Source organism: Diabrotica virgifera, chromosome 3 (genome assembly GCF_917563875.1).
Source record: "Diabrotica virgifera virgifera chromosome 3, PGI_DIABVI_V3a".
Lineage (NCBI taxonomy): Eukaryota > Metazoa > Arthropoda > Insecta > Coleoptera > Chrysomelidae > Diabrotica > Diabrotica virgifera.
The window spans coordinates 250,628,199-250,655,016 of record NC_065445.1 but is presented as its reverse complement, the minus strand read 5'-3'; the positions used below and the strand labels follow the sequence as shown (position 1 = coordinate 250,655,016).

General features: G+C 33.7%; 1 protein-coding gene across 2 annotated transcripts in view; it reads left to right on the top strand.

The window, feature by feature from the left end:
• LOC126881680 (transcription cofactor vestigial-like protein 4) overlaps window positions 1-17,682 on the top strand; it is a 139,569-nt gene extending 121,887 nt beyond the window's left edge. For both annotated transcript variants that reach the window (XM_050646085.1, XM_050646086.1), the window contains exons 3-4: window positions 5,991-6,302; window positions 9,619-17,682. In XM_050646085.1, the coding sequence (XP_050502042.1) occupies window positions 5,991-6,302; window positions 9,619-9,920 (614 nt within the window). In that variant the 3' untranslated portion in view covers window positions 9,921-17,682. The remainder of the gene's footprint in view (window positions 1-5,990; window positions 6,303-9,618) is intronic.
• Window positions 17,683-26,818: the final 9,136 nt, after the last annotated feature.

Genomic DNA, 26,818 nt, shown 5'->3' with positions numbered 1-26,818 from the left:
ATCTACCTTTTAAGGAAGAAAATCCTGTATTTCCTAATATTAGATCACTTGCTCTTAGTAGGTTTTATTCATTAGAAAGAAGGCTTCAAAAATCTCCTGAACTTTATGACCAATATTGCACCTTTATGAAGGAATTTGTTGAGCTCGGTCACATGGAACCTGTCCCATTGAATAACTTCGATTCACCTTATGTTTACTATTTATCGCATCATTGTGTTTTAAGACCTGAAAGTCTAACAAGTAAATTAAGGGTCGTTTTTAATGGTTCCGGGCATCTTCCAAATCAACCCTCACTCAATGACAAATTATTCACTGGTCCTAAGCTTCAGACTGACATCTGTACAATTTTGATTAATTTTCGATTGCATGGTTATGTAATTACGGCCGATATTTCTAAAATGTATAGGCAAATTTTAATTAATCCTACTCAAACAGATTATCAAAGAGTACTTTGGCGTTCTAATAATTCTGAACCTGTTCGAGATCTTCGTATCAACAGAGTTGTTTATGGTCTCTCTTGTTCTCCTTATCTTGCTATTAGATGTCTACATCAGTTGGCTAATGATGACGGGGATTCGTTTCCTCTAGCAGCCGAGGCACTTAAAACTGGAACCTACGTTGATGATATCGTTTCTTCCTGTCCTAGTTTCGAAAATGCCTTAGCACTAAGAGACGAACTTATTGCCTTACTTGCCAAAGGAGGTTTTGAGTTGAAAAAATGGTCCAGTAATGTACCCGATTTATTGAAAGGATTAGCTGTATCAGATTTAGCAATAAAACCTCTTACATTTAATGATGATATTTCGTCCAAAACACTTAAAGTATTAGGGTTGGAATGGGACGCTTCTTCGGATACATTTGCTTTTAAAGTTCAAGTTTTAGACTCTTCTTGTACAAAACGTCATCTTTTGTCCAATTTAGCAAAAATATTTGATCCTCTTGGATTTTTATCTCCAATAACATTTCTAATTAAACACCTTATTCAAAGAATATGGACTCAAAAGATTGGTTGGGATGATGCTCCATCAAAAGAAATTATCCGTTTGTGGAAAAAATACATTGATGATGTAGCATATTTGAGTAAATTAAATTTACCTCGTCGTTTATTAATTGACGATATTTTACGCTTAGAAGTTCACTGTTTTGGTGACGCTAGCGAGAAAGGTTACTGCGCTGTTTTGTACTTTCGATGCTTATCACCTTCAGGCCAACCTTTTGTTTCTTTTGTTATAGCTAAATCTAAGGTCGCACCCATTAATAAGGGACTTACTATTCCCAGATTAGAATTGTCTGCTGCGGTTTTAGTGGCTCGACTAGTCTCCTTTGTTTCTTCTGTTATTAAAGATAAAGTAGAAATCAAGGAAATATACTGTTATTCTGATTCTGCTGTTACATTACGTTGGTTACAATCTTCCCCTCATCAGTGGAAAACTTTTGTGAGCAATAGAGTAGCTTTTGTGCAGGATCGAGTAACTTCTTCATGTTGGCACTATGTTCCTTCTGAAGAAAATCCTGCTGACATTGGTTCAAGGGGTTGCTTACCCTCTGAGTTAATTAACTGTTCCAAATGGTGGGTGGGGCCAACCTTCTTACAATCTGATCCGCTAACGTTCTTTGAACTTAATTCAAAGGAGTCTACTAATGTAAATTTGGAAGTGCGGACTGTCGCATTGATTGCTGAAATTCCCAATAATTTTTTAGATATTTTATTGGATCGTCATTCGTCTTTAAATAGGTGTGTTCGATGTTTGTGTTACATTATTCGTTTTTTCCATTATGTAACCAAAAACCGATATGGTAATCTGGAAATAGGTTGTTTAAGTTTATTGGAGCAACATAACTCCTTACTGGTTTTTGTTAAACGAACACAGCAGATCTTTTTTAATACTTTAATAAATTTTATCCAAGGTAAACAGCTGCTTCCAAAAAATTTAAGAAAGCTTTCACCTTTTATCGATGCAAAGGGAATTCTACGTGTAGGTAGTCGCCTAGCTAATGCGCCCATTTCGTATGATCGCAAATTTCCGGCATTACTTCCTAACAGTTGTAAATTAACTGATATGATTATTGAATCTACTCATCTGCAATATCTACACGCCGGGCTTCAAACTGTTCAATACCTAATTTCTCAGCGTTTTTGGATTATATCTTCCAAACGAGCCATTCGTAGAGTACTGTCTAAATGTGTTAAATGTTTTAAGGTGAATCCTTTGTCTCCAGTTCCGTTAATGGGAAATCTACCGCTAGCTCGAATATCTCAACTAAAACCTTTCAGTAATGTTGGAGTTGATTTTGCGGGCCCTTTTCCTATAAGAGCTTCCAAACTTCGAAAGTCTCAAACTCTTAAAGCGTATTTGTCGCTTTTTATTTGTTTCTCAACAAAAGCTCTTCATTTAGAGCTCGTATCTGATTTATCCACTGACGCGTTTTTAGCTGCGTTTAAGCGATTTGTCAGTCGTAGAGGCCGATGTCAACATGTTTATAGTGACAATGGCACTAACTTTGTTGGAGCCAGAGCAGAACTTAACAGATTGGCATCACAAGCTGCTTCTCATGAATCTATTCAATGGCATCTCATTCCCCCTTCTTCTCCACACTTTGGAGGTTTATGGGAATCTAATATTAAGACGGTAAAGGGTCATTTAATTCGCACAATTGGAGAACAAGTACTAACTTTTGAAGAGTTATATACTATTTTTTCTCAAATTGAGGCCATCATGAATTCGAGGCCAATATGCCCGTTAAGTTCAGACCCAAACGATCTTAGTGCGTTAACTCCAGGACATTTTTTGACCATGGAGCCTTTGAGTGCTCCGCCCGAAGAAACGTTGCTCGATGTTCCGCACAATCGGTTGAATCGTTGGCAATTATTAAATAAGTTGCACCAACAGATTTGGGAACGGTGGTCTAAGGAGTACCTCCAAACTCTTCATCAAAGGGCTAAATGGAATTCTCCGTCTCCAAACGTCCAACTAGGTACCTTAGTGGTAATCCGCCAAAATAATATTCCCCCGCTACAATTGCCTTTGGGCCGTATAATTGAGGTTCATCCTGGATCTGATGGTATAGTTAGAGTGGCCACAGTGAAAACTAATAGTGGTATATATAAACGCTCTATAGTAAAATTATGTCCTTTGCCTTTTGAGCCGTAACAATACTGCGTATTGTGGTGGGCGGTTGTGGTTCGTCCACATAAGTAGGAATAACAATTTTTAATTTTCTTGTTTTTGTAAAGAATATTTTAATTCATTTTCTTTTCAATATTATGGGACACCCCGTATATACGAGTAGGCCAATACCTAATTCAGTGAGTATGTATTAATTTTTATCATTATTTTCAAGTAAAAACCTTAAAGTTTTTTGTATCTAATTACCTGCCTACTCGCCTCATTTTAAAAAGACAATTCGCCAACCAACTCTCTTGGTTAACAGTCACTTACAATTATTCCGAAAAGTGTATAGAAACTCAATATAGTCCTCGCGAGTGATTTATACTACTCAGCAATAACAGTACGAAAAATAGCAGGCCTGCTCCAGCTTGTGCAACGAGAAATGACAAGGTAGGAAATATTTTTATTACAATTTACTTTAAGGTCTGGTTTTTTTACTGTTATTTTTTTTATTCTATTTTAAATTCACCCTATGCTAAACAGTCCACTAATAAAGCTCTCACTGAGTTAGTAGTCTCCTCCAAGATGATTTACCGCTTTCAAAAAAATAAAAAAAGTATAGGATTGCTCCGGATTCGAACTCAAGACCTCTAGATCTCTGGCCGAATGCTATACCAAATACGCTACGAGGTCTGTGTCTGTATCGGTTCGGACGTACCTAATGACAATTCACGGTAAGGTGAAGTATAATAAATATACAATAAAATGTTTTAATAATACTCATCTTACTCCTGAGGAAGACAAATCCAAAGACACAAAAATTTTAATAAATATATTTACTAAAAACACTAATAAGTATATTCTTTTCACACCTTTTCTTGCACTGATATATTTATACATAACTAGAAAGATTTAGCAACTAAACGCCATGCTGTCTGTGTGCGCATGCGCGCAGTATTATGAAATTTTACTCTCAATCGCGCCTAAAGAAGTATAAAAAAACACATAAAAATCATTGATGGATTCGACCGTTACTTAAATCGTTTATTTCAGAAAGGGGTCAAGTGACTAATTTTGACAAAATGAGTTTTTGGTGAATTTTTTTAAGTTAAACGCAAATACAGCTTTTGTTGCAGAAAGGAATCAATTGCTGCCATAATGTTGCTTGGGCAGCGCAGAGAAATTAGCGTTTAGTGCAGAAAGGGGCCATGCAACGCATGACTCCTTGCTTAAAAATTGTGTAACCACCAACTTTATTTCAGAAAGGGGCCAAGTGCAAAAAATTATTTATTTTTTTCTTAAACAAATTAACAAGATAAATTTTTGAAAAATACAATACTTTTTGACAAACACTACAGGTTATTAATGAGAATTTTTATTTTATATAAATAAAATTTTTGTTGAATGTAAACACCAACGTTATTTCAGAAAGGGGCCAAGTGCAAAAAATTATTTATTTTTTTCTTAAACAAATTAACAAGATAAATTTTTGAAAAATACAATACTTTTTGACAAACACTACAGGTTATTAGTGAGAATTTTTATTTTATATAAATAAAATTTTTGTTGAATGTAAACACGTTTTTTTTGTTTTTCTCAAAAGCAGGTTTTTGTGACTTGACCCCTTTCTGAAATAAACGATTCACTTGATGGAAGTGTTCATTTTATCTAATAATAAAACACTGAAAACGTTTGTTTTCTATACTTCCACAAAATTTATTATAACTACAGTAGAACCCCGATTATCCGTGCTCCTCGGGACCGGACGTTGGCACGGATAATTGAAAAGCACGGATAATCCGAACATTTATTTCTTATTGTAATACATATGTACGTATATCCATACATATAGCCCTACCATAAAAAGACAACAGAAAAAATAAATCTTTCATTATGAGTCTCCCTCTCCACGTATAGAGTTTCCGTCGAGTGATTTACAGTGACACTATTTTGATAAAACCTCAAAAATGCAATGTAAGTAATAGAAAATCATAGCACGGATAATCCGCACACGCATAATCGGGGTTCTACTGTATATGACTACAGTTGTTTCTGCAGAGTGCCTTTCTCAAGTGATTTAGTATTTAGTTTACTATGTGTTTGCATTTTTAAAGTCTTTAACTGAAGAGGTTGGGGAGTGGGGAGCTGTTTGTCTCGAGTTGGTCATTCAGAATTATATCTGTTTTTTTCAATTTATTAATTTCCATAGATTCTAATAAAGATAGCTTAGGGCCTTTATTTTGAATGTGCAGAATTTGAAACTCTTCATTAAAAGAATGATTATTACCTAGCTAGAAAGTGAAGTGCGTGTGTAGAAGTGTTTTTCTATTGTTGAAAGCCCTTTTGTGTTCTGCTATCCGTTTGTCAAAGGTTCTGCCAGTTTGACCGATGTAAGATTTCGGACAGTCACCACAAGTTAGTTTGTAAACACCACTCTGTAGTTGCTTTCTCTTTCGGCTCTTGTTCTTAATATATTTGCTTAAGTTGTTGTTAGTTCTGAAAGCTGGTGTCATTCCTTTCTTTTTTTATGTACCTGGCTATTTTTGTTGTTATCTTGCCAGTATATGTGATAGAGCAGAAGGTACTGGGTTCTTTCTGTGGTGGTAGATAGACTAATTTCAGGGCTTTCTTATGGAGTTTTTGGTTTAAAATTTTGTTAATTGTTTGTTCGTTGTAGCCATTGTTTACTGCTATTTGCTTAATGATGTTTAGTTCGAGTGAATTATGATTCAGGGTTAACCTAAAAATTATTTAAAATTAAGGGTGAAAATTATCAAAATAGTATAGCGAAAAATATAATTATTATTCGCATGTGAAAAGTTGAACAGTCATATTTATTCTATTAAAAAATTATGACTATACATAATATTTTTATTGCAGATGACCCGACGAAACCTTACACAAAACATACAACAAAATGGAAGCGAGAAAGGCGGCCGAGACCTCCAGATTACCCCAGGAAATCCTCCGACCCGAAATATTCCGAATTCGTCGCCGATTCTCCATCGCCGGCGGTGGTTCCTGAGAGCAACGGCGTCTCCGTGCCGGATACGCCACTGGATATGAGCGTCAGGCAGAGAGGGTTGCCGCCCTCGTATGCCCAGACCATCAGCAATCCCGGGTACAGATCTAGTTATAGGCCTTCTGTTATTCACAACGGAGTGCCGCCAGCGAGAGAAGAGTTACCGTCAGGTTCGTAGATTTTTAAAAGTATTGTACAAGTGGACAGAAATATCTAAAACTGCCAAGGCCAGACCGATCGAAAACTTTGGTTACTTTGGGTAATATGACCCGTATGCGCGCCAATGGCGAATATAAAATTCTTAATTGTATGTCAAAAAATGCGCAATAACTGCCTCTTAAAACCCACCAAATTTTATTTGCATATCTCAACCCGTTTTTAAGCAATAAATAAATCATCAGTTTGTAAGAAAAATTTCAACACCCTCTATCTCGGAAACGAAGCATTTGTGGACATACGTTTATAAAGCAAGCTGTCATTATTTTTTCATGCAGAATTACCACTTAAAGTCATACCACTTTTTCATGCATCGTCATCATCAGCATCTCGACAACCCTTTTTGGGGCCTTGCTTGTTCTAGGATTTTCCGTCATTCTGTTCTGTTCCTTGCTTTGTTTTTCCAGTTGGTAAACGTGAGTGTTTTCAGATCTTGTTCCATGTATCTAAGTTTGGGTCTTCCCTTTGACCTTCTCCCTACCGGTGTTTGCCTCATTATATGTTTTGGTGTTTCAGTTTTCAACATCCGTTCAACATGGCCCATCCAGCGCAGACGTCCGATCTTTATGGATGTTATGACGTCGGGTTCGTTGTATGCTGCGTATAGTTCAAAATTATATCTTCTGCGCCATACGTAATTTTCCTTCACCCCTTTACATATGTTCCTAAGGATTTTTCGTTCAAACGTACCTAATAGGTTCTCATCGCTTTTCGACAGTGTCCATGTCTCTCATCCAGATATAAGGACCGGTTTTATCAGGGTTTTGTATATTTTGCATTTGAATTTTCTTGTGATTTTGTTAGATCTTACATGTTTAATTAGTCCATTATATGTTTTATTAGCAATATGTATTCTTCTCTTAACTTCTTCACTGACATTGTTATCTAGTGTAACTGTAACTAGTGAACCTAGATATGTAAAAATTTTCACGCTTTAGATGTTATAGTCTCCTATTGTCAGATTCTGTAGGCTTCTTTGGCCTGTCGATTTGCTGGCATTGTTTAGCCCACTGTTTTGTGCCGCTCTTTCTATCGCATTAAATGCTTCTATCATCTCTCTTTTGCTTCTAGCTATGATATCAACATCATCTGCAAATGCCAATATTTTTACACTTTTTGTTATTATTGTTCGTCTGGTGTTGACTTTTGACTCTAATTATTTTCTCTAATGTGATCTTGAATTGAATACAGGATAGGACATCTCCCTGTCGTAGGCCCGTTCTAACATAGATTGTATCTGTTAGTGCGTTTTGAATTCGAATTCTGCTTTGTACTTTAAGTGTTTCTTTTGCTATATCAATGAGTTGAGTTGGAATATTAAACTCTTTCATAGCGTGGATCAGAAATTCTCGATGGATGCTATCATAGACACTCTCAAAATCATTGAAGAAATTATGTGTATCTATATTAAATTCACTAGTCTTTTCCAAGATTTGCCTCAACACGAAGATCTGAGCTATTGTGGACTTCTGTCTGCAGAAACCACATTGATATCCCCCAACTATTTGTTCCGCATATGGTCTCAATCGCTCATACGCAGTTTTCCATACTTATTTAAAAACATCCTGTATTGATGAAAAACTTGGCTAGTTGTTAAAGTACCTAACTTTTTTATTATCCAACATATGGGAATGAATTAAAAAACAGAATATTAAGAAAACACGGGGCTATAGTTGGGTTTTAATTTCAGTATTTTATAAATGCTAGAATATTTCACAGTGCGATGCGAACTTTGAGAAAAAACACATTTTTATTGGTAGTTTAATATTGTTACAGCGATGTTTTTAAAGAAAAAATCTATAAAATATTTAAAAAATCACCTTAAATCGAACAACAGGTTTAGGAAAATCGAGACATCAAAAATGACCCATTTTTGAAGTGGTGGTGCGTTAATTCTTGAAGAAGTGTACATGGAAGGGTTATTGTACACAAACATAGTGTACAAACTAACAAATTAACACTAAAGCCTTAGCTAAGCATTCTTTATAAAATATCCATGTTTCCAATAAACTTTCCAAATAACCAAGTTCAACAAAAGTATATTGGAGATGATTCACACAAAAAAAGATTAAAATTGTATCAATAAAAATACTGATATCAAAGATCTCTCCAATATACAGGGTGTCCCCGAAAATAGTGCGTTCCTTAAAGATATAGGCAGAAGGCACCATGTAGAGCAAAAAAGTCTTATAACATTTTTTTCTAAACTCAACCGTTTGGTCAAAAAACGAAAATACATTTTGGTATGCAAATTGAAATCTGACAACTATGTATACAAAATCTAGAGATAGACACAGTCACAATTCAAAAAAAGTTGCCCCATGGACCTTTAGTATTTACATTAAACCCTGTCTTCCTCCTCAACAAACAAACAAATTCTTGTTTTGTTTAATTTTCACACATAGGGTGGTATTACTATTTTGCAGGTGCCTACGGTCTGACCTACATTGCTAATTCATAAACAGTTCTTGTACAGTGATGTCAGATTAGTTAATGTTATGAAAATAAAAGTTCACTTATATGGAGAACAATGTAATTTTGTTTTGGAAACGGTTAACTTTAGAAAAAAATGTTATAGGACTTTTTTGTTCTACATTGTGTATTATATCCATACCTTAACTTAAAGGAACGCAATATTTTCGGTATATCACAACTTAATACACTGAGTTGTCCGTAAATGCAACATTGGCATATGTTTTAAATACGACCCTGGACCAGTCGTAGATTTCAAGTATCTCCAAACTCAAAGATCAGTGCACATAGAGTGTAATGGAAATATTCAGTATTTCTTTTTGTACAACGTACCATGTCGATAGTAAACAACTTCAATAACTATATATATATATATATATATATATATATATATATATATATATATATATATATATATATATATAAATAAGCAAAATCATTGGCTAATACTCGTAAAGTGAATGTGAATTTAGTTGGAAATATATAAAATGATGAAGGGTCATCATTCCATATATTTCTGTGCAACTATATACACCGGTGTTTCGGCCTATTTGGGCTTCGTCAGTATAGTATAGTGATGACCCTTCATCATTTTATATATTTCCAACTAAATTCACATTCACTTTACGAGTATTAGCCAATGATTTTGCTTATTTATTTTTATATTTGTACTCGATTATCCAACATCATTTTATATATATATATATATATATATATATATATATATATATATATATATATATATATATATATATATATGAGAGGGACCTTAATTAATATTTATTTCAATTTTTTTAGGTATCTCTATGTGCGATCCAATAATTGACGAGCACTTCCGACGATCGCTTGGCAACGACTACCACATCGTATTCCAAAACAACAATTCTTCCAAAGACAAAGAACAACAGTCACAGTCACCCCCCAAAAGTCCTCCTACGGTGACCACCACCACCAGCGTGATCGAACTGATGGACGGCACTGGGCTATCAGTCGACGAACATTTTGCCAAAGCTCTGGGGGACACTTGGACGAAGCTCAACAGCAGGAAAGAAACGGAGATTCCGAACGGCTCTAGTGAGAACGGACTGGTGTCTACTTAAATTTACTTACGTAGGGTTTCTATACATACCATACGTTTAGTTTTCGATTAGAGATAGGCGACTTAAAGAAGCGCTAAAATCGGCAACATTGCTTATGAGAATGAGTTGCATTGCCACATGACTAAATAAATTGGCGCGACTCGGTGTGGAAAGCGAGAAAGCAGTGTTGCCATTTATTGGGTGTACTCCTATATCTAATTTAAAAGTAAACACACGGTAGATCCACTTCATGAATAATATTGTAATGGGTGATGTATTGTACCCATTTTGCAGGATTGTTAGAGAACATTGTAATGAAATTGTTTAAATAAGTTGAGAGAGGGTTTCGTCATTTAGTTTATGAAGTGTTGGTGACAACGCTGTATTTATACATTGATTGTATAAAGTCGCAGTTTTGTGCCCAAACTATTGGCATTGTTTGTATATAATTTGAGTGTACTGAACCTAAAAATATCTTCAGATTTGCCGTAGCAAACTGTTTTTAAAGAAATTATGACAATTTTCACTATGGATGTCTTCTGTACTATTATACAGTATGATGCAAAAGTGTGGAATAAATTCATTATTTCAGTGAGTTCTTATATTTTTTAAAGAAATGCCTCTGGGAGGTTGGGAATGTTGTTTATAACTAGAATTTGGGAGTTCTCCAAATAATAGAGTTGTTTAAAATGACAACATTAAATAACGAGAAAAAAAATTAATTATTATTAAAGATCTAAATTTGGCAAATTGCTAAAAATTGTGGAGAAAGGTATTTTATAAAAAATTAGATATTGTATAAGATCATCAAAAAAGTAATTTTTTAATTTTCATTAAAAACTAAAATTAAATAATTTTGTTTTAAATTAAAACAATTATTCACTGATTTTGTGATTGTTTTTCGAATGAAAAATGGCTAGAGAATATAAATCTAGTTATGAGTAACCTTCCAGAGGTTGTTTCTACAAATATTTAAGGTCTGGCCAGTCTGAGATTGCTGTTTCCATTTTCAGAACAATGCAACAATATTGCGAATATTATCAAGTGGTTGTGTGGAATAGGCAGAACGCTAATGCAATTTTAATTCCCACAGTTGTATCTCTAAGGCTAGATCTGATTTTTAAAAACGTAGGACATAACTCTAGGATCGGTATATTCAAAATTACCAAACTCAATTGCTTTTCTCCAATAAAATAATTTATTTGGGCTGTATTATGGACACCACCCCGCCTGAAAAATTGATATTTTTTTTATTCATTTAGAAGTATACACAGAGAAATTAATATATACAAACTTGTTAGCTTAAAAGCCAAATTTTAAACTCAAAAAATTATTGTTTGTGAGTTTAAAATTTGGTAACTCATAGCTTATCAGTGCGATTAGCACGTGACGTAGCTCTTCGTACATTTGCTTGACTTTTACGACCTTAGTCAGGCCGTCTTCTTCTTGGCCTTGTAATCTTAAACATTTCTCGCGCAGTAACTGCTGCAGTTTTTCACTAATCATACTACAAAAAATGTGTGTGTACTTTGTACGCACGTAAGAAGTTATACTTCTATTATATGATTTCAACGAAATCAATATACTTTAAACAGTTTATTTATATTTTATTTAAATATTAAACTAATTTTAATACTCATTACTTTCCAAAAATTTTTATTAAAACAATACCAAAAATTAAAAAAATAAAAGAATAAAACACACTCAAACACATTGAAAAATGAAACAAAGAAATGATTTCTGAACAATAATTGTTGAGAACAATTTTAACTAAATACATATTTTCTAAAAAAAAAATATAATAATTATACTTACAATCATATAATGTATAAAAAAAATTTAAAAAATAAAAATTTGCATTGGGAATCGAACCTGCGTCTATAGGGTTGTTAGATTTTGTGCTCACCGCACGCAGAACTTAGTTAGCGAGACATTTGAATGATGTGGGAAGATATAGCAACTAAACGTTTTTGACAGTTGCTTATTCTCTTAGTTTAATTAAATAAGTTTGATTCTTGCGGAATTAAAATATTAAAATACAACAAAATATAGACTAAAAAAGCAATTTATTAGATATGAAGCAGGTACCTACATTTTCTAAATAGGTATGTTGGTCCTAATCTTTTATTACAATACTGAAACATTTAAAATTACGTACCTGTTGGTTTTAATTTAAAAAGTCACTACAATTATAAACTTGTTTTTTGTGTCTGTCCTCACAACAACAAAAACTAATATACTACATACAATTTGTTTACCCATAACCATTGACGTATTAATAAAAAAAATTTAAAGCACTCGTGGGAGTGCCGACAGAAGTGAAAACTTCCTATAGTATCTAAATTACGAGCTCAATGCTTTTTCCCTATCCAAAAAGCAGTGCTATACTTATATTATATACGCGTTGCGTACGTTCTATGCTATTTATGTATACATATACATAATATATATACATACGAAATTTAGTTCGGCAAAGTAATGACGGTCGCAAACACAATACTTTTTCCTATCTAAAAAGTGCAAAACTTCCCTAAAAAAGTTTTCACTTCACAAATTTATTTCATCGAAGCAATGGCGGTCGCTAATTGAATACTTTTTCTCCGTCTAAAAAGAGCACGACGTCTCTAAAGAAGTTTTTACTTCAAACATTTATTTCGTTAAAGCAATGACGGTCGCTAATTTAATACTTTTTCCCCATCGAAAAACAGCAAAACGTCCCTAAAGCAGTTTTCACTTCAAAAATTAGTTCGTCGAGGCAATGACGGTCGCTGATTCAACACTTTTCTCCATCTAAAAAGGGCACAACGTCCCTAAAGAAGTTTTCACTTCAAAAATTTATTTCGTCGAAGCAATGACGGTCGCGCGGACGGTCGCTAATTCAATACTTTTTCTCCATCTAAAAAGAGCACGACGTCTCTAAAGAAGTTTTCACTTCAAAAATTTATTTCGTTAAAGAAATGACGGTCGCTAATTTAGTACTTTTTCGCCATTGAAAAAGGGCAAAACGTCCCTAAGAAAGTTTTCACTTCAATACATTATTTCTTCGAACCAATTTATCGGAACACTCTGTGTATACTGATAAATATTACTAAATTTTATGAAAAACCTGAGTTTTTGAATAATTTGCCTTTATTTGTTTTTTTATATGCGATTTTTATTCATTTCTATTCAAAAGGGGTTGGTGAAATAATTAAGCAAAATTCTAAACACCATTCATAAAAGACCTTCGTAGTTCAGAGGCGGAACATTTATTATATTCGCCCTGTATTAATATAAATTTAAAATTAGGAAGCACACGGTTGTCCTTTTTATAAGAAGGACCATTTTTTGAATTTTTTTTATAGGTGAGCACTAGTGCACAAGTTCCTTTGTCATTTTGAGTTTGTGATTTAATTTTTTTATTTTTAGTTTTTAGGCCTGGGTCCCGCGTACCAAAAAAATGTAGACTAATAATAAGCTGAAAGTTTGTTAATAGCTTAACGGTGTCTAGTCGGACAAACTTTGATGTATGGGAACACTGGAACAGGGGCAGTTTTAATTGTGGAACGTGTCATCCTGACAAGTTTAGGATTGTGAAAACTAGCAGGTTGTTTTTAAATTATAACAAACTATAATATGATATATAAAAAAATGTTTGTCCGACAAATATGTTGGACATTTTAATAAGTCCGACACGTAGAACATGTCAAATGACAAGAAGTATGTTGGTGATAAATAGCAGTCTAATTTTTGCATGAGAGTTTAATGAAAGGGTAACAAATCAATTGAAAGTTCTGTCCGACAAAATACAAGTTTCACAATTAAACACAGCACAATTAAAACTTCCCCTGTTCCAATGTTACTAACAAATTATCAGCTTGCTATTAATAAACCTTTTTTGGTACGCGGGATCCAGGTCTATTTCGTTTATAACTTGACTTTCGTTTCAAACACAGTTTTTGTTTAAAACTCAACTTTTACATTCGAAATTCTCAAGCAGAGTGTTAATTTTTGGTTTATTTGTAATAATTTGAAGTTGAAGTAAGAGTAATACTGTAAGAGAAAAATATGGTTTGTTGCTACAAGTGTTATATTTAAGGTATCAATTTGATTTGAACTATCCAAAATGTTCTTTTCTTAATAGTTACTTTGTACATTTTTTTTTTCGTATTCACTGGTGTATATGTGTTGAGATGTGGAGTATTTGGGTTTTCGCGCATGCGTCGTATATGGGGAGAAAATTTAAACAGAATGGCAGTCTTCTATAAAATCTTTCACATTATCATACAGTTTGCAATATTATTGCAGAATGTATAATAATGTTGATATAATTTAGACATAGACCTTTTTAGAAAATTCAAAAACTTTAGTTTAACTCTTAGTCTCCCCACGGTACTTTTGAGTACCACCAAATTCTGGTACTCTGGTACTCAAAGATTTGTAGGTACTCTAAAGGATTGTTGGGAAAAAATAACGTTTTTAGCTTATTTTAAAAGTTTATGACCGAAAAAATAAGGCGGACTTAAAAGTACCGTTGGTAAATAACTGTCAAAAAAATTCTAAACGTGGTGGGATACTAAGGATTAAGATATAATCAATCACAGAAGTTTGTTTTGGTGGTATACTTATTTTTTTTAACATTTCGATGCTTGGCAATTGCAAAAGACCAACTTTGAGTTGTATAGAAATTTTGGGAGCCTGACGTTTTAAAATGCATTAAGGTATCACGTCTAATGTAACAAATACTTGCTTCTGCTGGAGTTTATGTAAAAGGAATGAGAATTGGAAAGTTGGTTGAAAGATAAACTCCAAACAGAAGTATGAAATTATAGCTAATGCAACAAAAAAAAACAATGTAACAAAAATGGTCCCACGTTGGGAGCCAATGTTACAAAAACTACTTTTGCAGTAGTTTTGTATAGGACAATGAAAAGATGAAGAGTTGATAGTTGTAAGATGAACTACAAATATAAGTGGGAATAGAAAGTTGGTATTGAATGTAGTTAGGCTAGCAGGATATGCAAGAGAATGACCACTTTACACTCAAGGATGGTTTCGGCCAATTTGCATGCCTGTCAAAGACAGTAGATCAAAGTAGATAGTGATGATGACTAGGAAAGAAAATATTAAAATAAGAATAGATGTACTGAAAATGGATAAAGAAGAACAAATCGTGGGCGCCAAGAGAGGGTTTTCGATCACTCTCCCAGGTATCCTACACTGCTGTAAAATATATCAAATCTGTAAATGCAAAAATGAGGGAATAATAATAAATGATATACAAAACAAATAAATATTTATTAAATACAACTACTTAGATTTTGACAACCTCTGAGTTAAACAAAATTCTAATAATTTTTTTTCTCCCGAGTAGAAGGGGATTGTAACGGATAACACGTTACGAAATGACTTTTGAACTCTTTAATTATTGTATAATTTATTTTCTGTTGATTTGTTTGAAATACTCTAATTGTGTCGTAAATAAATATTTCCGTGACGTCATACTTCGGTGTACGGAACGTACTCTACGCCACATAGTGGCAAATATGACCTCGCGTTCTGACGTTTACCTTGTCGGAGAAGCCTATAAAATGACAAGAAATAACAATAGTTACCTATCTTAATATAGATGTAATAACAATCATATTAAAGGTAAAAGAAATTAGTACCTCTTATTGGGACCGTGCAAGTTCGGAAGAGCGACACCTGGTTTCATAGCTCAGCAACATTTTTAGCACTTTTAATTTATTGGCCAATTATATTAGTCCTGGTTACTGGATAATTGTCAAGGCCATAGCCCAAAAAAGAATAAAGAAAAAGTAAGATTGAGGTTATGTTATTTAAAAGTAGACATGGTACTACAAGCGAAATACCATTAATTAAATTCACTTTAATAATTGCATATCATATCAATATTGTGGAGCAACATATAATTTTTACAATTGATAACACACCATTTGCGAAATACCATTTTCTTTAATGACACTAGGTATGAAATATACGTCAATTTGACAATTTCAATTAACCATTTGAATTATTTTTTAAGAAGTACGTTAAGACAGTTGCAAGATTTCTCCGGTATTTGCGCACGATAGTTTTTCATATCCCCTCCAAGTACTTGCACACAACGAATAGAGTCTCGCTGCAACAGCGTGAAAAAGCTGCACAGATGTTATGTTGAAACAGTTTTTGAGTTCTTCATCCAGGATGTCCAAAGTATTGTAACTTATGAATGAATTCCATCATACGGCTTAATTGACAGATGACATTAGAACCGAGATTTTGACGTAGACGTCTTTAACACTGCTATATATAGATTCATTGGCAGTTCAAAACAAGTGAATTATTCGTTTTGTGAATGAACTAAAATATGACGTAAGATGACACTTTGTTTTTCTTATATTGGGCATTGGGCCAATTGACAGCAGGGTAGCTGGTCCCAAGCCCGGGTAAAAGAGTAGGGAGGCCAGCAATTTATACTTTCTAGTGCTCAACTATACAAATATCGATTAGGTCGACATATGTAAAGATACCTATGTATCGTCAGTGTGTACTAACAGGACACTTCTACTAAAGTGATTAATTGATAAAGATAATATATTATGTACATGTTCTTTACAGCAAGGAACAATGCACAAGGAACTACTCCTTTCGTTCTGTGTTACTTACTGTTCATCGTTCGTCTAACCTACTCAACATCTCTGATACATATACCTTACTATTTGCTTCTACATTATTATAAAGACAATATTTTGTAAAATATTTTTTGTAATATCTGTATATAATTTCCAGCTGTATATATTGACCAGTAGTTATATATTTATTGTTTATGGCAGAGAGTATCATAAGTTTGTAAATGGATACTCCTTTACTAGGATTATCCTAGGAGTTGTTTGAGGAAATTTGAAAATGATCTCAGCAGAATAAATTAGAAGTTATACCAAACAATGCGAATAAAATTTTCAGTAAGCATGTAAAATACACATTGAGGTAGAAAAGTATTTCGAGAGAAGAGAGAGCTAGATATTATAACGTACCTATAGATAACTCTCTAACGACTTAAAACAATGAAATATAACATAAAATAAAAATGTAATAAAAGATAAAAATATTGAAAGCTATATATGAAGAGTGGATATAACGGGCCAAGTGACAAAAAATCAATATTTCTGTTTTTTCAATTATAATGGTCTATGCAACAATGCCGTCAACCTGTATTATGGGCCAAGTGACAGTTGCATTGGAAATAGCTCTAAATAAATTCAACAGATAGCGTCCGCCGTTAAGTATAGGGTTCCGTTTCCTGATAAAAACTCATTTTTCTCGATTGTGTATTTTTGTCACTTGGCCCGTTATACAGTGTGTCCACGGTTGGGGTGCCCAAATGGAAAAACTTTTTTATTTTCCATTTTAGCGAAAAATGGGGTCCTAGAACAAGCAAAACTTTTTATCAAGAATGACATTTTTCGCTAAAATTGAAAATAAAAGTTTTTCCTCTTGGGCACCCCAATCGTGGACACACTGTATATCTCCACTCTTCATATAAGCAAAAATCGGTGAAAAAGTCCAAAATGGACGGCGTAAAAACCAACTAATGGGAGAAATAATGGATGTTAAACATACATATATGCCTAGTAGTAGATTATGTATGTTTAGCTAGAGCACGGAATGAGAAATTGATCCACGTGATCCAAACTTATGATACACTTTGTTAATAATTCTGTTCACTTACGAGTATATGCATGTATCCATTGAATGATCCACGTTATTGCATGTATCCTAATAAATTATTTTTAATTTTGAAGTTGTATTTTATTTGTAGACGAAAGGGCAAGTGATGTTCTTTCTGAAATGTCCCAAATGTTGATGTGATTTCTCACTACTTATAGTCCAAGAGGCAGCGCTGAAAAATCTATTTGAATTTACTAAAGTTAGATTTTTCACAGTTGATTACTGTGATTGTGTAGAGAGACATACAGCGGTCGGTCAAGCGAAACGGGGGACATCCATAAACTACGTCGTTGAGAAGAGGGAGGGGGGGCTTGCTTATTTCGACGAAATACGACAGGGGTTTGGGGGTATGAGCGCACATTCGACGTCGTTTAATATATTGGTGTATTTAAATTTGTCGCTATTGTCTCTATAAATGTAATTTTTTACTAGCTTTTACCAGCATTAAAGTATCAGATATTCATATAAAAACGTATAGTTTTTGAAATTTTATTGAAAATAAAACAATACGTTTACGAAGATATACACCTTTGTTAAAATTAAAAAGAATTCTCTTATAGATACTTTTATCGCATACATTTCGTTTTTATCAGTCACAGCCTTAAAATAATATTAGGTAGCACTTTTGCACAGGACAACAAACAATAAGACATTGTTCTTTGGGTTTAAACAAGCGCTTCTATATTACAGAACAATCTCTGGAAGCAAACAATATTAAATTGTTAATTCATTTATGTGCTGCATACTGTGTGAAAAAATAGTTCTGAAAGAATGAATGGAATTAAAATATTGTGTTCTATTTAGTTAGTAAGTCGTATTTATACTTAGAGAAGATTTATACGCAAAATCTTGGTCCAATGCTATTTAAATGCATTCATTTTTTCGAATACTCAGAAAATTAATAAAATATTTTGAAAAATTTAAACGCAGATAGAGAGATTACATTATTACCGAGGGCCAAAAGTTTCTGAAAATATCTATAATGTTTATTTTAATAAGTTACAGGAATAAAAAAAGAGAATATTTAGTCTGATTTTTAAATTCAAAAATTTCATTCAAAAGAAACCTTTTGTTTATTCTAAAATACTTTCAGCCCTCGGTAATAATGTAATGTTTCATTCTGCGTTTATATTTTTCATTATTAGTTTTCTCATGGGGGGAGGGGGTCCTTTTTGAATACGATTGTGCAAAAAATCCGAATCGGTATATTTTTCCTAGTGGATGCGCAGTGGCTTTCTGGACTACTTTGAATTATGTGAGTACTAAACAAGGATGTGTTTTGTCACCGCTGCTACTTAATCCTTATTCCGAGTTCCTATTTAAAGAGGCGCTGAAGGATTCCAAGGATGGGGTCAAGGTGAATGGCATAAACATCAACAGCATCAGATACGCCGATGATACGTTGTTGATTGCGGATTCCGACTTAGATCTACAACGATTCATCGACAGGGTCAACTCAATCTTTGAACAATTCGATATGAAAATAAACATTAAGAAAACCAAAGTGATGTCAATACGAAAAAACCAGAATGTACCGCAGCCTTGCACAATAAATAGACACATTTTAGAACAGGTCAATAAATTTAAGTATATGGGGTATTGGATCGATAGAAGCCTAAATCCTGATCTAGGATCTAGAAATAAGATTGAGAATAGAACAGAGCAGATAATCGTTGGAACAGATCTAAAGACCGCTATGTGATTCTCGAATAAAACTCAAAATTCGACTACGTTTATCAAAATGCTACGTCTGGTCGACTCTTCTCTATGCAGTTGAAACGTGTACCCTTAAAACATCAAGAATCCTCAAAATTTATTGGTCGTCGCATACCGCAAACTAAGAAGTTCTGCATAGAATAGGCAAATAACGAGAGCTTTTCAACATTGTGAAAATTAGAAAAATGTATCTAGGCCAATCAACTTTATGGGAATTTTTCAAACGGAAAATTTAAACCTCTTCAAACAGTGTTGCGTGAATGCGAAATCTTAGGGCCGTAGTTGTATTTTCCTACTGTTTTTCCTTTTATGTTATCTACCTTTAACCGTTGCCTGTATTGTCTGTTAAAAAAAAGTCGCTATGACGGGCACCTTAGCGTGAAGCGTGTGTCCATATTATTCCTTGTCGTACAATCTTCAATAGTGTTTCCGTTTCCAATGGGTAGGTTAGGAAATCGAGTGAATATATGTGCGTAATAGAAATTGACCGGCATAAACTATATTATTATTTTACTGTATACAGGGTGTCCAGAAACTCTACCGACAAACGAAGACAGGAGATTCTTCAGATAATTTTAAGATAATTTAACCCAATTCACTTAGTACGAAAATGCTTCCTAAGGGAGCTAGAGCTCTTTGAAGATGGCGTCTTGTAATTAGTTTTTCTTAAATACCTCCAGAACGCTTCTATTTAGAAAAACAAAAATTGGTACGCGTTTTTATCTTCAAGATATAAATCTAATCCATCTATTGCAAATTTCTAGTACCGATCATAGGCGTCCGTTTTGGGTAGGGCAACGATTATTTTAACTCATAACTTTTTTATCTTTAACTTTTATGCATTTCTGACACTGGACTATTAAATTGTGAAGCATTCTAGTACTAAAAGGTACTCTTGTTTTAAATCGGTAGAATACACCGTTTTCTAGAAAAATCGATTTGAAATTTTTTCGATTTTTGAATTAAAAAAAAATAAAAAAAAACTGTTTAGAAAGACGAAAACTGGTACATTTTTTATATTCCAGAGATAAATCGATTTCATTAATAATTGTGAATTTCTAATACTTGTCATAGACGTCCGTTTTGGGTAGGGCAACAGTTATTTTATAGCATAACTTTTTTGTCTTGAATTTTTGAGCATTTTTGACACTAGATTATTAAATTATGAGGTATTCGAGTACTAAAAGTTACTCTTACTTTATGTTGGTAAAATACTTCGTTTTTTGTTGAAAAGTTCTTTCAATTTTTTTTCAAATTCCAGAAACGAAAAACTTTCAAATCGATTTTTCTAGAAAACGGTGTGTCCTACCGACTTAAAGCAAGAGTACCTTTTAGTACTAGAATACCTCACAATTTATTAATCCGGTGTCAAAAATGCATAAAAGTTAAGGAGAAAAAAATTACGCGATAAAATACCCGTTGCTCTACACAAAACAGACGCCTATGACCGGTACTAGAAATTTGCAATGGATGGAAGCGATTCATCTCTGAAAAGTAAATATGCATACAAATTTTCGTTTTTCTAAATAGAAGCGTTCTGGAGGTATTTAAGAAAAACTAATTTCATGACGCCATCTTCAAATAGCTTTAGCTCCCTTAAGAAGCATTTTCGGACTAGGTGAATTGGGTTAAAGTGTCTTAAAATTATCTGAGGAATCTCCTGTCTTCGTTTGTCGGTAGAGTTTCTGGACACCCTGTATATATATATATATATATATATATATATATATATATATATATATATATATATATATATATATATATATATATATATATATATATATATATATATATATATATATATATATATATATATATATATATATATATATATATATTTATATATATATATATATATAAAACAAAGCTGAAATATTGGGGTAATAATAATAACTAACTGTTCAGCAAATATTATATACCTGTTATATATATATATATATATATATATATATATATATATATATATATATATATATATATATATATTGTTACAAGTTCTTTACAATACTTTATTTAAACTCCAATACAATATTACAATACGTTAACAACTTGAACAAACTGACAACTTTTAAATACTCAAAATACAACTGAACTATCAAATGTCAAACACAATGTTTATATAGTTTTCTGACGTTCTAGACGTCACCAGACATTTCTGGGTTATTCCATGACATCCAGAACATTCTCGTACGTGACTACTTCTTCTTTCACGTCGAGGGACTCTTTCTATGTAGGAACAATCTACGGAACTGTCATAACACTGGTCCCTCCTTTATAGTTATTCGCCTCGAATAACTGGTCTATCAGGGTCTGGTTGAAGCCAACAGGGTGGATCAGTTCCATGATATGGGGCTAATCTCTCAATGTGAACTACCTTGGGTTTACTTCTCGCTGAAAACTGGATGCGGTAGACTAGATCATTTATTTTCTTTAAGACGGTGTACGGGCCTTCCCAGTTTCGTTGAAGTTTCGGACAAAGTCCTTTCTTGCGTGTGGGATTGTATAGCCATACTGGGTCACCCCTTTCGAAAATTGTCCCAGTAGCTTGCACATCGAACTTGGACTTGGGTTTATCACTTTGAAGCTTCAAACTTTTACGAGCAAATTCGTGGACTTTTTCCAGTTTTTCTCTTAAGCTTTCTAGGTACGTCAGGGATGAAGGTTCTTCTTCACAGGTAGGCAATTTTCCGAAAATAAGATCTTGAGGAAGCTTCATTTCTCTTCCGGTGATCATCATTGATGGAGAATAACCGGTTGCTTCATGTTCAGAACTTCTGTAGGCTAACAGGAATAGAGGTATTAGGGTATCCCAATCTTTTTGATTATCAGCAACAAACATTGAGAGGTATTGACAAATAGTTCTATTATGTCTTTCGATCATTCCGTCTGATTGTGGGTGGAGAGGCGTAGTTCGAGTTTTCTTAATACCCAAGATTTTCATTAGTTCTTGCCATAATTCGGATTCAAAATTTCGTCCCTGATCAGAATGCAACTCTAAAGGAACTCCATGTCTTGATACGACGTGTGTTATGAATGCTTCCGCTACAGTCGTCGCTTCTTGATTAGGAAGAGGTGCAATTTCAGGCCATTTTGAAAAATAATCCATTGCAACCATTAAGTACTTGTTACCTCTCTCTGTCGTTGGAAGTGGACCGAGAATATCAACTGCAAGTCGTTCAAAAGGCTCTCCGGAAAGATATTGTGCCATTTTACCACGACTTCTTGTTCTAGGGCCTTTTCTACCGTTACACAAGTCGCATTTCTTACAGCATTCTTCTACATCTCGGCGACAATTGATCCAATAAAATCTGTCTCGAATCCTGGCCAGTGTTCTTTTTACCCCAAAATGTCCTCCAGACAGGCTGCTATGAAGTTCTTGCAACACACTTTTAATGTGTGATTTTGGCAGTACCACTTGTTGAACTATACGTACTCCATCGGTACTTTCCCACTTCCGATATAACAAACCATTCGAAAGATGCAAGGATTCCCATTGAGCCCAGTACGCCTTTATAGTTCGACTGTATTTAGATATTTCCTGCCAAAGAGGTCTTACTCCATTTTTAAGCCAATCTCGTATAACTCTTAAGTCGTTATCTTTCTTTTGACTCTTCTTAATGTTTTCCAGAGAAATCTGGTCATTATCTTCTTGCTGTTCAACTGTGGTCATCCGCAGACTAACTTCTTCGGTTACATTCTCTTTTTGTGCTAGCTGACGTTGGCTTTGAACTTGTAATTCATTTAATGCATTTTGGTATTCTTGAAATTGTTTATTTAACACATTCTTCTCTTTCATCAGTTTTTGACATTCGTTTTCCAGATTGGACTGTGTAGTTTTTGCATTATTTTGAATTACCTTACACTCTTCTTGCAATATTGTCACCTGTTCTCTTAATCTTTCTATTTTATTTTTACTAATCGCTAGTTGTTCCTTCAAATGGCTAACTTCAAATTCCAGTGTATTTTCTTCCTTTCTATGGTCAGTCGTAGGAAATCTGTTTCTTAGTGACCATCTACCATCATTTCTAGTGAGACTTTGCGACAGGCTTCTGGATGTCGAACTAGGCGACCTTCTGATCTCATTATTGTATTCTTCTTTTCGTGCTTGGGATCGGCTTCTGCAATTGGATTTTAGATGTCCCATTCTTCCGCAGTTAAAACATCTTCTGTTTTCATTTCGAGGTTTTTGTTGGATATTTTGTAGTAAGCTTAATATCTGGGATAAAACTAGTTGTTCATTATCTGTGGTAGTGACTTGCTTATTTTCTGTAAATCTTATTTCTTTTAATTGTGGAAGAGATCTAGAAATATTTTTCGCCGCTTCGTACTCCTGAGCTGAGATTAGTGCTTTATTTAACGTTTTGTGGTATTGTAATCTCAGAGCCTGTTGCATTTCGATATCATGCAGTCCATCTATGAAAGCCTGTATACCGATTTGTTCCAGAAAATCTCTTGGTGCCTGAGGATATGCCAAATGTAATAATCTTTTAATATCAGCTTCAAATTCTTGTAGGCTCTCGTTATGTTTTTGATACCGAACTTTAAGCTGACTTTGAAAAACCTGCTTCAGATGTTGTTGGCCATATCTTGTTTCTAAAGCTTGAACAAGTGAGTCATAACTAGGTGAATCCTGAGGAAGAAATTGAAGGACGGTTGCTGCCTGGCCTCGAAGCGACACCACCAAGGAAGCTGCCATTTCTCTCTCAGTCCAGCCATTTGCTCTTGCTGCAGCTTCAAATTGGAAACGATACGTTTCCCATGCTGTTTGGCCATCGAAGGTGGGTGGTTTCAAAATTTTGCTATTTCTGATTGTGCCTGATTCAAGAAGATTTAGGGGATGTGAAGATGAAGGGGCTGTTTCAGATTCGACATTCGTTACTGAAACAATACGAGATAAAGAAGCTTGGGTATCAATTTTTCGTTCTAACATAACTATTGGTCTTTCTAAACTAGATTTTAAATTATCTTGCTGTTGCTTTAAATCATTTTGTTGCTGTTCTAGTTTATTATCTAAATAGCTTTGTTTTTCTTCTAATGTGTCTATTCTACTATTAATTTGACTTACCTCTAATGTAAAACTTTCTTGAATTTGTGACAAACTATTTATTATTTCTACCTCTACTTGTCTACGCCTCTCCTCCTCTTCTTGCCTACGTTTCTCTTCATTTTCTTTCTCTGCTTGCCTACGTTTCTCTTCATTTTCTTTCTCTTCTTGCCTACGTTTCTCTTCATTTTCTTTCTCTGCTTGCCTACGTTTCTCTTCATTTTCTTTCTCTGCTTGCCTACGTTTCTCTTTCAACTCTTCCATTTTTAAAAACCATTCTGGTGGTCCGGATGTATCCATTTCTTTCTCGAATTTAGTAGATCTTGTATTGACCATATACAAATTACTTAATGTCTTCTTATCCCACCGCTGTCACCAATGTTACAAGTTCTTTACAATACTTTATTTAAACTCCAATACAATATTACAATACGTTAACAACTTGAACAAACTGACAACTTTTAAATACTCAAAATCTCAAAATACAACTGAACTATCAAATGTCAAACACAATGTTTATATAGTTTTCTGACGTTCTAGACGTCACCAGACATTTCTGGGTTATTCCATGACATCCAGAACATTCTCGTACGTGACTACTTCTTCTTTCACGTCGAGGGACTCTTTCTATGTAGGAACAATCTACGGAACTGTCATAACAATATATATATATATATATATATATATATATATATATATATATATATATATATATACAGATATATTCTGTCAATCTGGCACCATTTTTAAGCAAAATATGTCAATGTCGCACCCAATTTGACGATGCGGCACCCGATTTTGGGTGCCAGTACGACAGCGTGTATATTTTCGTCCTAGGAGAGTACGAGTGTTCCTATTCTCCTTTTCATGAACATTTTTCAGTGCGTCACAAATTATAGAAAAAAAGGTAAGTCCGTGATAATACATATTTATGACATTTATTCTAACGTGACATTTTAGTTAAATCTGACAGTTGTCAAATTTTATTTTCAATTTGGAATAAAACCAAATCAATTGTGTCTATTGCATTTATAAAATGGTATTTTCTTTCATTTGTATAGTCTTATAAATTGTACAGATTATATTGATAATATTATTATTTTATTTAATAAATAATTCTTTTTTGATTATGGCGCCATCTATCGACAACTAGAATAATCACCGAACTAGAATAATTACCGAAGTATTCCCAGACGTGCCTTTTTTTCTGTCACATACAATTTAATGCGTTAGAGAGAAATCGAAAAACTGTGACGCACTGAAAGATGATCATGAGAAAAAGAATAATGCAGAATATGTAAAAAACGTAATGGTGCCAGTTTGACACTTTTTCCAAACGGACATATTGATTTGTTCAGGCATTTTTCGATAGAGGGCGCTCTACTATATACAACTGTATGTAACTATATAATTGTAGTCAATGTGGCACCAATAGAAAAAGTGGCATAGTGGCACCATAAATCTGACAACACCGCCTTTCCCTAATATAACCTCACTTGTATTATTTAGCGCCGATTTGTAATACCGTTAAAATAGCTGCGATCAATGCAGATTATATCTCCGGTTCTATAATAATAAAATATTTTCAAGGTGATCTTTGTGTGCAATAAGTCAAAATGTGTGCAATAAACAATAAATTGGGTGTTAACATTATAGGTCTGGATCCCACGTATGAAAAAAAAGTTGATTAATAGCAAGCTGAAAATTTGTTAATAGCTTAAGGGTGTCTAGTCGGATAAACTTTGATATATGGGAACACTGGAACAGGGGCAGTTTTAATTGTGGAATAAGTTAAAAATTTGGAGCGGTCACACCACGAAAACGGCACTTTTATTTTGTCCGACAGAACAGACTTAAACTCTCCGAACAGAGATTAAACTCTCATGCAAAAATCAGACTGCTATTTATCACTAAATGGGCGTTTTAATGAGTGGAACATGTGGAATATGTCAAATGACAGAAATTATGACAGGTGATAAATAGCAGTCTGATTTTTGCATGAGAGTTTAATCTCTTTTCGGAGAGTTTAAGTCTGTTCTTTCGGACAAAATAAATGTGCCGTTTTCGTGGTGTGACCGTTCCAAATTTTTAACCTGTTCCACAATTAAAACTGCCCCTGTTCCAGTGTTCCCATATATCAAAGTTTATCTGACTAGACACCCTTAAGCTATTAACAAATTTTCAGCTTGTTATTAATCAACTTTTTTTTCATACGAGGGATCCAGACCTATTACCATGAGAGACAGAACGAAAAGAATACTTAAATTATTAGACGACAATGTACAAGGTAAGTATCCTAATTTAACTATAATAATAATAATTATAAAGTATTAACCCTTTAACGTTTAGTAGTTATATTTGGAGTCACTAGAGAATACTCTGAAAGCATTAATTTTTTTCTTGTAAGAACTGAGTCATTCTATTGTGGAGTGAAATAGAGGAAAAAACG